The sequence below is a fragment of the Sorex fumeus genome, unplaced genomic scaffold (assembly GCF_029834395.1).
Source record: "Sorex fumeus unplaced genomic scaffold, SorFum_2.1 ptg000009l, whole genome shotgun sequence".
Lineage (NCBI taxonomy): Eukaryota > Metazoa > Chordata > Mammalia > Eulipotyphla > Soricidae > Sorex > Sorex fumeus.
The window spans coordinates 657,002-673,331 of NW_026606066.1; the positions used below are offsets into that span (position 1 = coordinate 657,002).

Genomic DNA, 16,330 nt, shown 5'->3' on the forward strand with positions numbered 1-16,330 from the left:
TTCCAAAGATTGTTTGCCTGTCTTGGAGCCATACCTGGTAATGCTCAGAGGTTACTACTGGCTTTACGCTCAGGAAAGACTTCTGGCGGTGCCTGGGGTTCCATAAGAGGATGCCGGGGATCAAACCTAGGTTGGTCACATGCAAGGCAAGAGCCTTACCCGCTGTACTGTTACTCTAAAGACTGCATTTTTATGGTGACAGCAATAATTCTAATATTTTCTACAACATAGGAATTACGTGAAAACATGGCTACTGAGAAATTCTTTGAAAAATAAACACCACAAAACATTTCATTGCTTTTATTCACAACACTAAAATTAAGGTCCAATTAAGATAAAACCTGCTATCTGTTCCTGGAGAAGAAAGAAAAATTCAAATGCCCCAAAGGATTTAATCAAAAATAAAAAAAATTCATTATGAATTTTAAAATATCATGAAAAAATCTCCACAAAATTAAAAATATTTCATTCATTTCATTTCATTTCATCATCCTGTTATTCGTCGATTGCCTCGAGCAGGCCCCAGTAACGTCTCTTTCACCCTAGCCCTGAGATTATATTCAAGGCTATTTAGGAGAATGAGACCCATCATTGTTACTGGTATCTGGCATATTTGGTACGCCACGGGGAGTTTGCCAGACTCTGCCCTGTGGGCAGGCTACATTCGATAGCCTGCAAGTTTTTCCAAAGTAGTAATGAGACAATAAGATGTCATAAAAAAAAAAAAGTTCTGATAAGATATTCTGATAAAATATTTCAACATGTCTAAATTATGCATTAAGTATAAATCTTTTTTATTCATTGTCTCACGTTCTCTCACCTTGACCTTCAAATATAAGTCACCAATAGCCATTTAATCCAAAATAAGTCACAAAATGGGGGGTGTCAGTCTGCTTTTAGGACGTGGCACTATCATTATTGTTCTAAAATATACGACCTAGCATTTCATTTTGAAAACAGTCTTGATAAATAATTATCAGAAAAGACCATATTTCACCACCAATTTAATTACCACCATAGTTTTATATATTTATGTAAGAACAAAAACCAAAACCATGCAAAATATTATGTGCATTAAAATAAAAAAAATTAGGTGTTAGGAAAAAAACACATGCAAAAACAAAAAAAGAAACCCTGCACTTTACAGAGAAAGAAGCTAAGAAGCTGTTTTGGATTTTAGCAGGGGCAAAAAAAAAAAAAAATCAATGTTATCAATTACGTTTTGTCTAAAAATGGCACCTGTAAATTATAAAAAGTATCATTATATTCTGGGGATGTATTTTGGAGAAAGGGAGCAGGTTTGGGCCAAGCAAGCCTGTGCTTGGGGTTTACTCCTAGCTCTGTGCTCAGAGCTGACTCGCGGTAGTGCTTGGAGGACCAAATTTTGTGCAGGGAATTGAACTACGGCAGGTTGCAGGCAATGGAAATACCATAACTCTTGTGCTAAATCACTCCAGCCCTTAGAAGCTTATTTTTATGCATAATGTGTCACTACCTTTAGTTAAAGATAATTTTTTCCTGGGTTAGCATGACATCTAATACCACATACTTACTTGAGTCTATTTTCACTAAGCAAGTTATAAAATCAGAGAGTTTATTAGGATCAGGAAGGAGCACAAGGCCTAGAAATGGTGCTTACACCATGGCAATTTGATGTCTGGGATTTGAGTCATGTAGGAAAACAAAGAGTGTAGGCTTTAACTTTGCCCCAGTAACGATACCTTTCCTCAGTGATCCACAGTTGAATTTTGATAAGAAATCAAATAGAAAGGGAATTGTGAGGAAAACTAGTTGGACAGATGGTGTATATGCAATATTTTATCTATAGCTCTCTGCATTAGTGAGATAACAGGATACGAGGACTTAAGTAAGGAAGAAACTCAGTCGTATTTTGCATTAGCCATCATTATAATTTCATTAAAGGAATGCTTCCAAATGTGGAGATGGTTTGGAGAGATAAATGTTTACAAGGCTAAGCTTACTTCACATTTAACAATGCATTAAAAAATGGAGTACTGGGGCTGGAGTGATAGTACAGCAGGTAGGATGCTTGCCTTGACATGTGACTGATCTGGATTCTATCCCTGGCAACCCAAACGGTCTCACAGCACAGCCAGGAGTGAACCCTGAGCACAGAGTCAGGAGTAAGCTCTGAGCACCACCAGGTGTGGCCCAAAAAGTTCCACCCCCCCAAAAATATGTGGAATGTCATGTTTGTGTCTTATTTTTATCTTCTGCTTTCAAAAGGGGCAGACAAAAGGTCTGAGCACTGCTTTTTCTAATGGACAACGTCAGAGCCAAATATTTTGAAGATCAAATTACAATTTTAAAGAAAATGGCTCCTAGTCATGTCCAACTTGTTGAAATTGAATTAGGGGGTGGATAAAGGATGATTGAATCTACTGTCAGAGAATTCTCACGCTATCAACTGCCTTGAGTGTGGTGCTAAAAGAATTCTTCTAGAGAGGAGATCGATAAAAGCCTTGACAAATGTTTCAGTGGTGGTATTAATTAGGGAAAACTTAAAATTTGGGAGGAAGACATCATTTTAAAATTATTAAACAACTATAGCTACTCCCTTCATATTTTAATTAAAACTGCTTTTCAAAATTACCAAGACGGTATTTTGAAACGTTCACAATTTGTATTTTGCATCTGTATTATTCTATTAAAACTGGGAAACAATCTAAGCTCAACAATGGCTATTTCTTTGGAAATGAAGTTAATCATAAAGCACACCAAAACACAAACATTTCAGAGGCACACGCACACACACAGTATTATTTTTAAAATTTTTCAAAATCTTCCTGGTGTCTTCGTAGGAGTAATGGATATTAATAAAATAAAGCACAAACAGTGAAGTGTTCGGTTTTGTTTTTTAGAATTAGTAGATGGTTGTAAATCTACCTGTTTACAATTTTCTTCCAAGTTTCCTTCTCCAGGCCCAGAGCAGGTTGAAGTTGACCTAGCAGGGAAATCCTCACCTACTCGACTACGCTGAAGCGGGGACTGACAAACAGGAAAGGTGGCAGTGTTTAATCAGAGAGACGCAACAAGTGCTGAAACCAGGTCATCTGTGAGCTGACAAAGTATCTGCCGTCCTTTATGAAATCACGGCTCTCTACGTATATAGACTAGATGGGCATTTGGAGTCTGTAAGTTAAGAATGTTTGTAAAAGCAACTACCAGTTTGAAACCACAATCATGTCCTTTTTCATTTTTAAGAATTATGACCCTTCCTAAAAATAGTCATATTTTTTGCATTTACCTGATGGAGCAGATGACAAAGGGACCAATGTGAGACTCAAAAGAGGTGGTTACAATATGGCTGAAATCTTATTTGGCGCCCAGAGCGCTGGCTCCTAGAATCAGTCTTGCTGCTTTCTAACCAGTAATTTTAATAACTTTTGATTAGAAATTTCAACTTCTGAAGACAACTTACATTTCTGGTTCCAGGCAAGAGCATCTTATGAATCTCTGGTTTTCTTTAATATGCTTTCCTCTCTCACATTTCTCACAACACGTGGGGCTAAATCTATTTTTACACCTGACAAAGTAGGTGCTAAACATTAGCAAATCACACATGACAAGCAAATGTGCAGGGTTCTGCATCTGAAGCTATCAACACACCACTCAAAATTTCGTTATAACCACAATCCCTGTGACTGATGGGGAGGGCGGGGGGGGGGGGAGGAAGAGTGGTGGGGAGGAGGGAATCTTCTAAATGCCAAAAATTTTAGTTCTACACACAGCAGCAATAAAAAACTAAACAATCCAATAATAACAGCAGTGATCTTCATTACTTTTAGTTTACCCCATAGTGGCTAGGTCAATCAAGCACTATTATTCCCATTTTATGGGCAATCAAAAAGAATGAGGTTGAATCACTTGTTCACACACTACCAAGTGACAGAGACGGAAGTGCAATTGAGGGTGAACTGTGGGATGAACTCTCACACCTACAAACTGGGTGACTGACTTCTGGGATGAGGCAGAGCAGCTGAAGTGTGGACAAGGCTCCCCCCTCGGCTTGCCCACCACAGTGCTAGCAAGCCCAGCACGAGAGCACACCACACCAGGGCAGTGTGTTCTGGAGTGGGCTGAAAGGAGCGTGTCTCCAATTCAAAATATCAAATACTTAAACACCTCTTTTCACGAACCACCTCCAAACCCTGAGATGAAAATGGAAACAAAAGGTGAAAAAGCATTCAAGTCCACCAGAGATGCATCAGTTGCTAATCTCCAAAGTGCTTTCCCAAGCAAAATCTCATAAACATGAAGAATGACTGTCCGCAAACTCCCCCAGTACTAAGTCAAATCAATATATTCTCAAGGGAGAAGGGAGGTCAATATGAAAAATCTTGAGACTCAGCGCTTTTCAAATATTTGGTATTAGAATATAGCATTGCCCTGCTATTAAGAAAGGAAGCAGGATACCAACAAGAGAACTTGGCTCCTAATCACGAACTATGTTTAAAAGTATCAAGAGTTTTCCAGTACTTGACAGAATCTTGTACTAATTCTGCAAATAAAAGACGAGAAGACACACATATGTAATTAAAATAGACAAGGGCATTCAACTGTTCAGAGTAAAAAGCCTCTCTGTTTCACTTATTAATAGATTTGAAGTAACACTTTTATTTTTTGACTTTGGGTGTTCTGGGTCCCTGAGGTACTGGGAATCAGTCAAAGGCCTTCCCTAATGCAATGTATGCATTCAGCCCATTGAGCTATCTTCTGGCCTCTAAAGGAACTATTTTATTCTGTTCTAGGTGCCATGGATCAAACTCTGGGCCTTAATCGCATAAGCACGCACTCTTCCAATGATTTACAGCCCCGAAGGTCAAGTTTAGCTCTTTGAGCACAGTGATCTATGGCAATGCACAATTTTTAAATATAATTTAGAAATCGCACAACAGAATTAGGTACTACATTCATTTTGACAGTCTTTCAAATATATCTCAAATTTTTGGGTAAGTCAGTTGCCTCAATTATAATAGCATCTGTATTTTTAATACATGTTCAGTGGGTGCTTACATTTAAATAGAGTATTTAAATAAAACGTAAACTTGTCTCCAGGTAGGATGAATCTGCAATGTCTAATATTACAGTAGCATCAAGTGAATGGTAATAAGGTAAGGGTAAGTGGTAATAAGGCGAAAGGACACATACTGTACCTGAACATACACACACAAACACAAAGACAGACAGACAGACACACACACACACACACACGCCTATTTAAATCAAACAACTTCATTGTACTAGTTAGTATTGGGTGCATATGACACTGAAAGTCAAACAGCCTAAAACCACAGATAAAAAAATCCAGAGAAACGTGAGAATGCAGAAATATGCATCTGCTAAGCTGAACCTCATCCTAATGGGCACAGTTAGGGATAAAAAGAAAAAAGAAAGATCTATGCTTAAGAGTTAAAAGGAGGAGTGAGAGCAATAGTACAGTGGGTAGGGCATTTGGCCTGCACACAGCTGACCCAGGTTCGATCCTCAGTATCCCCTTGGGTCCCCCAAATGCTGCCAGGAGTAATTTCTAAGTGCAGAGCCAGGACTAAAGCCTTGAGCATTACTGGGTGAGACCTTTACCACCATCAAAAAAATAAAGCAAAAAGAAAAAAGGAGTTAAAAGTTAAAATTACCAGGTAACGTTGGAAGATTAGGGGATGGGAGTAGTGAGGCACAAGAATTAAACCCAGAACCTCATACACGCAAGGCAAGTAAAGCCGACTACACCCATAGCTCCACTTCGGAAGGCTTTGGCTAACCAAACAAAAGAGAGACCGGAGCACTGTTGGCAAAATAGAATTTGACAGAATCCCAAGACTGCCGTGCCCTGGTATGTGTGTGTGCATGTATAATGCCTTGTTCAAGAGTGAGAAGGATCTGAGAGTAGGAGAGAACAGCACCCTCAAATCACATGACATAGTAGACAGGATTCTGGAGGGAGAAAGTACCTGCCATTGAGACAGACTGGGGAAAGAAGGGGCGGCGGGAGGGAGATCGGGGCCACTGATGGTGGGAAATGTACAATTGTGGAGGGATGGGTGTCGGATCACTGTATGACTGAAACCTAACCATGAACAGCTTAGTAACTGTGTACCTCACGGTGATTCAATAAATAAAAATATATATACATATATACAAGCACTGGAGCACTGTCCTCTCGTTGTTCTTCGATTTGGTGAGACTTGTTGTTACTGTGTTTGGCATATTGAATACGTCATGGGTAGCTTGCCAGGCTTTGCCGTACAGGCGAGATACTCTCAGGAGCTTGCCAGGCTCTCCGGGAGAGGCAGAGGAATCGAACCCAGCTCGGCTGGGCCAGCTGCGTGCAAGGCAAACGCCCTACCCGCTGTGCTATCGCTCCACCCACATATATACAAATTAAAAATAAATAAAAGAGTGTTGAACCTTCAACTAAAAAAATAAAATTAAATTAAGTCCCTTTCTAATCAGAGGACTTTATTCTACCCACTGCCTCCACCCCCTGTGAAATGACTGATGACCAGAGGCCACACACACAAGCTTGGCTGTGGTGCTCAAGGAGGCCCCACTCCTGAGCTAAGGTGCCTGCACCTGTGCTGGGGAAGGACATGCATCTGGGAGGGCCTGGGCCCTTGCTGGCTCTAGTGCTCGCTGGGCACTAGGGATTGCAATTCAGGGCCACACGTCTTTTAGTTGTAGGACTCATGGTGGCCGTACTCTTATGTTGTGATATTAGCTGATTCTGGTGTGGCCAGAAATTGCTTGTGGCACCAGAAACAGCAGAGGGCCGAGCTGCCAGACACCAGCTCAAAGACCAAAGCCATCTGGACCACGTGTCTCCCCACCTGACCTCCCAAAACAAAGACAGTGTGTTACAGGCCTGGCGTGTGATCATAAGCTTTTTAATTCCTTTGTTTGCTTGTTCTGGGGCCACCTGGCAGTGATCAAGGGCTATTCCTGGCTCTGCACTCAGGGGTCGCGACCAGCAGTGTTGGGGACAACGCATTGCCAGGGATCAGACTGGAGTCAGCCCCATGTAAGGCAAGCATGCTAATCCATGTACTATCCAGCCAATATATTTTTACTCTTTTCAAATTCAAGAATTCATTATGTCTTAGCAAATATTCAAACCCCATTTTACTATTAAGCATCTTTGAATTAGGTAACCTTGGACATGTGATCACACCTTTGTGTTTCCACCTTAGGGGAAAAGCAATGATTGGTCGGTAAGTCTGGGAACAAGCATGGCACATACCACAAAGCTGATCTAAGGAAAACCAAGATCCTCATGAGAGATTCTAAGCGACTGGTGCTTTTACATTATAAAACACGACAACATTAATGACTCAGCAGAAAGCCATGACCTTTCACACAAGACTTGCATTTTTTCATTTTTATATTCAAAGACTAATAAGTAGGTAGAGCTAGAGACAGAAGGAGTACTAAGCTTCAGTTTTCACAAGAAAGAAAAACACAATAAATGTTTGCATACTGTAAAATCCCACTGAGTAATAAAGACATGGTTTTCTAACAGTGGTCTGTATGTAACTTCAAAGTTCAGTGCCCCTGGACATACCTTTCTCACGTCTGAACTCTTTGGTTCTGTTGTCCAAGTTATAATTCTAGAAACAGCAAGTCTTGTCTCACTGGAGTTCACAAAATCTGTGGGATCCATCTGCCTAGCCAGAGACTCAATGTACTTCAGGATTGCGACTTTGACCTGAAAGACCCAACAGGTAGAAGCATTAGCACATGGTGTGGCTTTCTGAACAGAATTCCGCATGATGGTTAAAGAAACTTTGGTACATCTACACAATGGAATACTATGCAGCTGTTAGGAGAGATGAAGTCATGAAATTTGCTTATAAATGGACAGACATGAAGAGTATCATGCTAAATGAAATGAGTCATAAAAAGAGGTACAGACATAGAAGGACTGCACTCATTTGTGGAGTATAGAATAACATAACATGAGGCTGACACCCAAGGAATAGTAGACACAAGGGCCCCATAGCTGGAAGCCTGCCTCAAGAGCGGAGGGGCGAAGGCAGATGGAATGGAGAAGGGATCACTAAGAAAATGATGGCTGGAGGAATCAGTCAGGATGGGAGATGTGTGCCGAAAGTAGATAATGGACCAAACATGATGACTTCTCAGTGTCTGTATTGCAAAGCATAATGCCCGAAAGTAGAGAGAGAGTATGGGGAATATTGTCTGCCATGGAGTCAGGGGGAGGGGAGGGAAGGCGGATATACCGGGGAGATTGGTGGTGGGGAATGTGCACTGGTGGAGGGACGGGTGTTTGATCACTGTGTGATTGTAACCCAAACATGAAAACCTGTAACTTTCTCAAGGCGACTCAATAAAATTTTAAAAACAATGAATTCTGCATGAAAGACCAGCAGACATTATTGAGAGGGGTCCTTCTTTCTCCTGGCTTTGTGTTCCCACCACAGGGGAAAGGAAAGACTGGTCAGTAAGTCTGGGAAGAAGCATGGCAGTTGAGTCTTCATTCCTAGTCTGCAGAGCCGAGCAGGTGTTGTCTTCATTCATGCTGCAAGCCACAGTCAGGGGTCTGCGAGGGCAGGCTGTGGGATGTCTAACACCTCCGCTGACCAGAAATGCACTCTGAGCTCTGGACTTATTTCTGTCACATGTTCAAGACCAAGCCTTGCATGGCAGCATTTTCAGTCATCAAGCAGATACTATGCCTTAACTTCTCTATTGAGGTCTCAGGCCTTCTGACCTCAAAAGAAAGGGGTTACCTCAAATTCCCAAATCAAATTAATGACCAGGGCTGGGTGGGTGGCTCAGTGGTAGAGCATGGGCTTCACACATATCAGGGACTGAATCTATCCTTGGCACAATTAATAACAATTTTCATGTATTAAAATGCTAAATTAAAAAAAAATTACAATATCTACCTCAACAAAGAACACAATTCTAGTTTGTATATTTTGTAAAAAATATATATATATATATATCTTTTCAAATATTGATGATGATATGAAACAACTAGAGCTCTTACACTGCTGGTGGAAATATAATAAATGATTATAGTGGTTTAAGATAAGGTTAAAAATAAAGAGGAAAATATATAAAATAAAGTTAAATACATACTAACCCAATGAACCAGCTATTTTTCTAATAGGTATCATTGTAGCATTTCCACAGTTAAATAAAAATGTTCACAGCAGATTTATTCATAACAGCCAAACATAAAGCATATACAAAATGACTGACACACGCTAAGTAAATATGACTTGTAGAGGCAGAAGATTATTAACAGTTACCAACCTTGAGGTTAGGAGTTTGTGTTTGATCCACAATAAATCTCATCAAAATGTTAAATTGTTGATCAAATGGAAAGGAATCCCTAATGTTAGAAAAAGAAAGCTTGTTTAGAAAGATTACAAAAATAATGTCAAGCCACTTAAGAAACTTATTACTGTTAAGATTACTATTTTTTTTAAAAAAGCCTGTACACATTTTGATAGTACTTTTTCTTATATTTAACTACTGATACACATTATATAGAAAATTTAGATAAATAAAAATTTTGTCCCAGAGTACAGAGTACACTTGAAAATGCTATCTTAAGAATCATGGCAAATAAGCTAGAGAAAAGATTTTATCCGAATTCCCAGGGATCTGCTCATCATCTTTCTAGCTCTCTGACAATGGTTTAGATTTAAACTCTTTTTATTCAAATCTCAATTTATGTCCTAACTCTATCGCTTTAGAGCTGATGCTCATGAATTTAGCAGCACTGTTCCCTTGATCCTGGCTACGTAAGTGTTCATGATCTCTATTCTGTAGCGTCAGCATAGGAGAGCACTTAAGGGATACTTAGCAAGACAAATCCCCTAGCCAGCTACCAAACATACATAAGTCTGGGATCCATCCGGGCAGCCCTTCTCTTGTTCCACTGCTTTTCTTTTACTCATCTCATTTCTTGTAGTTAGCATACACCTTTAATCCAATCAGGTGACTGGGAGGGCTCTAGGCCTGTCAGCATTTCCCTCCCTGAAAATACTGCAATGTATTGACTTGAAACTGCATGGAGTCCATGTGGATAATGCAATTGCTAATTTCCATGCTAAGAGGGAAGATAATGCAATGCGAACTCAATTATAATTGAGGCTAAGTGATTTACATTGCTTTCTTTGGTCTTGTGAAGATCTTCCTCAATTTACAGAAGTATTGTGAAAAGAATAAATCTAGGGCCAGAACAATATATCAATATATGGTGGGTAGGATACTTGCTTTGCATGTGGCGGACCTTGGTGTGATCCCCACCATCCCATACAGTCCCCCAAGCCCTGCCAGGAGTGACCCCTGAGTGCAAAGCCAGGATTAAGTCCTGAGCATAGCTGGGTGTGACCCCTATCCCCGCCAAAAAGCAAATAAAGAGTAGATCTGTAAGATTTGGTATTTGAAAATTAAATTAAACAATGTAGTAAAAATGCAATGTGCATGGTACATAAGTACCAGTATTACTATCATTATAATTATTAATAAAGAGTCAAGTTGATCCAATAACTCATCCTTTTCTCCCACATTTATTTACATACAGGAAGCTTTAAGGACCATTTCAGAAAGCAAAATACATTCCAGTATTTTGCATTTAAATAAGTCATACTAATTCTACAGTACTGACAGAGCACACATGAAAAGAAATCCCTTTCTTCTACAGTAAGGAAGCACAAAAAATACACTCAAGTAATGGAGTTTAACAGTAATGCCCTGTTATTAGTCACACAAAGGGAAGGAAATGAAGCAGATGTGCAATCAAGTCTATTCTCTGGGCAGTAACTCTCACCCATCTCTAGGACCCCATCTCCCAACACGGCCACAACTAAAAGCAACTTTTAAGGCCTTCACACTTTTCTACCTCTTTCTCACTCCCTTTCTTTCCTAGCCCTTATGACTCCATTATACGTAGTCGTATATGGGAATGCTCCAGAATTCCACTGAACCCCAAGTCATGCAGGAAAGTCTGGTTGCAAGCGTAATACTGAATTCATTGAAAATCAAATGAAAAGTTTATAAGTATAGTAAAATTCTATAGCAGTGCAAATGATAGTGTCAGATTTCCTTTTTATTAAAATAAAAACAACTGGATACTTTGGCAGCACAAGGGTGAGTATCTCCTGAGATCATTTTCTTTCTAATGTTTTTACAATGAGAACATACATTTGTACTGGCAAATAGTTAAAAGAATTCCAAACAATGACACACACAGTTTTGTTTTGTTATGTTTTAACACCTTATCTGGTAGAAAAACTCTTCTTTTTTCAGGGTCAGAGAGAAAGTACAGCGGCTAGGCACCTGCCCTACGCATGTTGATGCTGGTTAGATACATGGTCTTGCAAACAGTTCCCAAACACTTCCAGGAGTGGCCCCCAAACAAAGCCAACCAACCAACCAAACAAACAAGACAATATCCTAACTTATAGCCCGAGAGTTGGTATGGTTGCTAAGGCACTTGCCTTGCACGTGGCCACCCGGGTTTGATTCCTGACATGATATATGGTCCCCTGATCAATGGCAGGAGTCCCTGAGCTCAGAGCCAGGAGTAAGCCCTGATCATAGCCTGGTGTGGCCTGCAAACCCAAACAAAGAAAACTAACTGCCTTTTTCCAAAACTTCTCTCATTTCAAAACATCCAGAAGAGCTAGTATCAGCCTGTGTTATCGGCCTGCTAGGCAAGAACTGCTGCTGGATGAACACTAGGGATTATGTGAATAGAACAATTTCTAGAGTGACTTATAAAAAATTAAATTATTGATTTTTTTTCCTTTATGGGTCACATCCAGCGATGCACAGGGGTTACTCCTGGCTCTGCATTCAGGAATTACTTCTGGCGGTGCTGGGGGGGGGGGGGGGGGGTGCGCATATGGGATGCTGGGAATCGAACCTGGGGCGGCCGCGTGCAAGCAAACGCCCTACCTGCTGTGCTATCGCTCCAGCCCCTATTGAAAATATTAACATCTTCCAATGGACGTCAATAAAAATTAGAAAATATCGTCTACTAGATGAGTGATAGCATAGCGGGTAGGGCGTTTGCCTTGCAAGAGGCCAACATGGCTGACCCAAGTTCGATTCCTCGGCCCCTCTCGAAGAGCCCGGCAAGCTACCGAGAGTATCTTGCCTGCACAGCAAAGCCTGGCAAGCTACCCGTGACGTATTCGATATGCCAAACACAGTAACAAGTCTCACAATGTTATTGGGCCCGCTCGAGCAAATCGATGAACAACAGGAGGACAGTGCTACAGTGCTACAGACAGAAAAAAAAATCCATTTAAAAAACTTCCCACTTGTTTTTGTTTGTCCTAGGCATTCGCAAAAATCACACCACTCAAGGGAGATAATATTTCAGCTCATAGCGGGACATTTCAGAGAATGAGGATGGAGTAAGAGTAGATATTGTGTGGGTGACAAAAAGAATCATAAGAATCTTTTTTTTTTTTTTGCTTTTTGGGTCACACCAGGCGATGCTCAGGGGTTACTCCTGGCTTGGCACTCAGGAATTACTCCTGGCGGTACTCAGGGGAACATATGGGGTGCTGGGAATCAAACCTGGGTCGGCCACATGCAAGACAAACGCCCTACCCCCCTGTGCTATATCACTCCAGCCCCCATAAGAATCTTTTAACATGAAAATAATCTATCCCCTCTAAAAAGACATTGTCGCAAAGGTGACGTAAAAGCATACGAAAACGTGCTCAAACTCACTATTAGGGAAACAAATGAAAACTACAAATTATCTCACACCTATCAGAATGGTCATTACCTGAAAGGTAAGAGATACAAGGGCTGATGAGAATACTGAGAAATGGGAACTCAGGCACTAATGGTGTAAATGTTGCTGAAACTATGAACACAGTATACAAGTTCTTCAAAAAATTAACACAAGTCTACTATGTGACTGGGGGACAGGATCAGAAGGAAATGAAATTACTATATAATCCAATCACCCCCCTCCTTTTTTTTAAAAGTATCATTTATGACAGCTAAGACTTAAAAGCAATCCACAAGGCCACTAAAAGGTGAACAATAAAGAACATGTGTTATATAAACACAGGGGAATATTATTCAGTTGCTTAAAAGGTAGCATTCCTGTCAAAATATGGACGAAGCACAAAGGTGCCAAGCTAAATGAAATGAGTCAAAGAAGACAGATATTACATGATCTTGATATGGACTCTGTTTAAAAAAAAAAATCAAGAGATCAGGGTGTGGCTCCAGGGGCATAATACATGTTTTGCATGTAGGAGGCCATGGGTTAAATCCTTGATATTTATAACCCCAATAACCATCAACTGTTGGATATGTTCAACAAATGTTAAAAAAAAAAAAAGACAAAAACAATAAAACCACAACAGGGTTCAGGAGATGATAAAAAGTTCGAGTACATGCAGAAGCAACAGGTTTGATCCTTAGAACTGCATGGTCCTGAGAGCACAAATTCACAGAAAGAGAGAATGGTGCATGGTTGCCATAGGCTAGGAGGTAAGGGAAAGGGGAGATGTACATTAAAATGTACAAAGCTCCAGTTATTACATGAGGAAGTTCTGAGGAGGGAATGCATGGCACAGTGATTATAGTTAATAATGTATGCTATATTGGAAAGTTGCTAAGAAAGGGGATCTATGTTACCACAATATCCAAAAAATGGTAATCTGAGGCTAAGAAAGTGTTGGCTAACCTTATTATAGGTACTCATTTATCAATAAATATGGTATATCAAATCATTCTGTTGCACCTCCTAAACTTACTCAGCGTTATCGCAATAATGTCTCAAGAAAATTGAAAGGCTGTTAAACACTTACCTTGTGACATCGAGAGCCTTCTGAACTTTTGCTTGTACAGACCCAAGTAAATCTGCTCCCATTTTCTTAAGCAATTGTGTCAGAAGAACAAAAAGCCAGTCTTGCAAGTCATCTTTATGAATTATTATAAAATCCACGAGAGTCTCCAAAAACATACTGAAAACCTGGACACAATTATAAACCAAACATTTCACACTCATAATTCATGATTTCTTCCAAAGTCTATAAAACATTATAAATGTCCAAACTGGCTTTTCCCAGACTTAAGTCTTACATGACACTGTTAACCATCAGTCATGTTACAGAGGCAAATGTATTAAAGTAAATAAAGGAAAAAGGATGGAAACTTACTCTCTGTAGTGAATTCCACCGCAAACCAGGCCATGCAACAAAACAAATTTTATGTTAGTCCACAGTGAATTAATATCATTTCATGCAGTTTCTTATAAGATTTGAAAATGGCACAAATTGCTAATACTCTCTTCTTCATTACTATGACTCTGAAAATCAATACAGAGAAACTAATCTTGCTGAAAAGTATCATTTTAATCCTGAAGGACTTCCTCATTTTCCCCTTTCCTTCCTTTCACATTTGAATTCTACTCTTTTATTGTTATCTGGCACTCAACACTATTAAAGAATTTGGGGGGAGCACTCCTGTTTATTTAGTTTTATTTTCCGTTATCTATCTTGATGTGCCAAGGCACTATAAGGTAAGAAAGAGTATGGCTCAGAATACTGCTAGTTTGTGGGATTCTCAAATTGCTATGTAATCATTACTACTTAAGGTAGGACAAACCACAGTAGGATATCTCTGAACCAGTTTCAGAGACATTAGCAGCACTGTGCCCCTACTTGGGTAGTAAGTCTTGTTCTACTGGGAAAACTCAGTCATTATACCTACTTAATTTTAAAAGCCACTATTAACCACCAGGGGTCTCCCTTGAGATAGCTCAGAAAAAAAGTGAGCCTCAGCTGTGAGATCACTGCCTTAGCTCAAAGGTAACTGGCAAATATTAACTAAACTGAGACCCCAAACTCACTGTACAAGAGCCTTCTGATGCAAACAAAATTCCTTCTTTAGTCTCATATTCTTGTGCTGAATCAGCAATCTAGAGGTAATGGGTAACAAAAGTTTCATCAATGTCAAAAATCGTCTAATAGCCCTTATGCTATGTATGCTTAAGCTTTACTGCTTCCAACAATATCTTAGATTTTAAAATCTGATGATTCTATTTTTGCCTATCTATGTGGTTGTTAAATGCAACCTCTCCTGAATTTTATAGTTAACATTAACCTTGCCGTGAGATCACAAGGGAAATTTGAAGACATACTTCAGGATATTGCTAGAGAACTATCCCAGCTGACCCCTGCACTCATCCTCTTATGCTCTTACGAACATCTGAAAAGCAGAGCTAACAGGTTTCTGCATAGATTATACTCAGTAAGTGCTCAATGACTGAACGGGTATTTTAACATTACAAGGGCAATTCCTATGAGGAAGATAAGACAGAAAAAAAGGACGGAGATCAGAGCAACTAACTTTTTGGACTTTTTGGCTAAACATTTCCTTGTATGACTTTAAAAGAGACCTAGTTTCACAATGAAAACCATGGTATAAGAGAATTAAATTCCACACATCACACACGTAAGATATGCTTCTGCTGATTAAAGATTCTATCAATTCATCAATTTCTACTCTGGTTTCTGTCGTTTACCTACATGTTAACTTACCCTGTATCATTACCTCCCATTTGGGGTGGAGAGAACGGCGCCACACCCAGCGGTGCTCAGAGATTATTTCTGGCTCTGTGCTCGGGAGTCACTTTTGGTGGTGCTCAGAGAATCATATGTGGTGCCAGATATCAAACAGGGGTCAGCTACATATTAAATATAGTCTTCCCTAATTCTGTACTATTGCTCTGTGCTCCCCACTGCAATTTTCTTCCCTAAAAAGTTTCTAAGAGCTTCTAAAAGCTTCCTTCTAAACAAAGGCATTTAGTAAAAATCTAGACTCCAAGTAAACTTTTGCAAAGGCCTGTTCTCTAAGCACTGCTTCTAGAAAGGCCTATTCCTCTCCTGAAGTTCGCACCCTCAGCAGGCATTCCTTTATTAAAAAGACAGTCCCGGGGGCTGGAGAGATAGCACAGCGGGTAGGGCGTTTGCCTTGCACGCTGCTGACCCGAGTTCGATTCCCAGCATCCCATATGGTCCCCTGAGCACCTCCAGGAGTAACTCCTGAGTGCAGAGCCAGGAGTAACCCCTGTGCATCGCCGGGTGTGACCCAGAAAGCAAAATAAATAAATAAATAAAAAGACAGTCCTTAGCCTCAATGGCCTTTTTAGCCCTAGGAGGTAAGGGAACCAGCTATGCAGCCATGCTCCAGCCAGTTCTTAGGGAAAACAAAATCTCATGGAGGGAAATCCTGAACCTTAAAAAAAAATCCATTACATAAATGCTCCCATTTTTTTCTATCTTGTCCTAAACACACA

General features: G+C 40.0%; 1 protein-coding gene across 24 annotated transcripts in view; it reads right to left on the reverse strand.

Annotated features, from left to right (window-relative positions):
* The window catches only part of CLASP1 (cytoplasmic linker associated protein 1), a 376,782-nt gene that overhangs the window by 177,890 nt on the left and 182,562 nt on the right, over positions 1–16,330 (reverse strand). For all 24 annotated transcript variants that reach the window (XR_008791890.1, XM_056110448.1, XM_056110468.1 and 21 more), the window contains 3 exons: positions 13,839–14,002; positions 9,301–9,379; positions 7,580–7,723 (listed from right to left, as the gene is read on the reverse strand). Coding sequence is in view for 23 of the 24 variants with exons in the window: in XM_056110448.1 (XP_055966423.1) it covers positions 7,580–7,723; positions 9,301–9,379; positions 13,839–14,002 (387 nt within the window). In the remaining variant the exon portion in view is untranslated. The remainder of the gene's footprint in view (positions 1–7,579; positions 7,724–9,300; positions 9,380–13,838; positions 14,003–16,330) is intronic.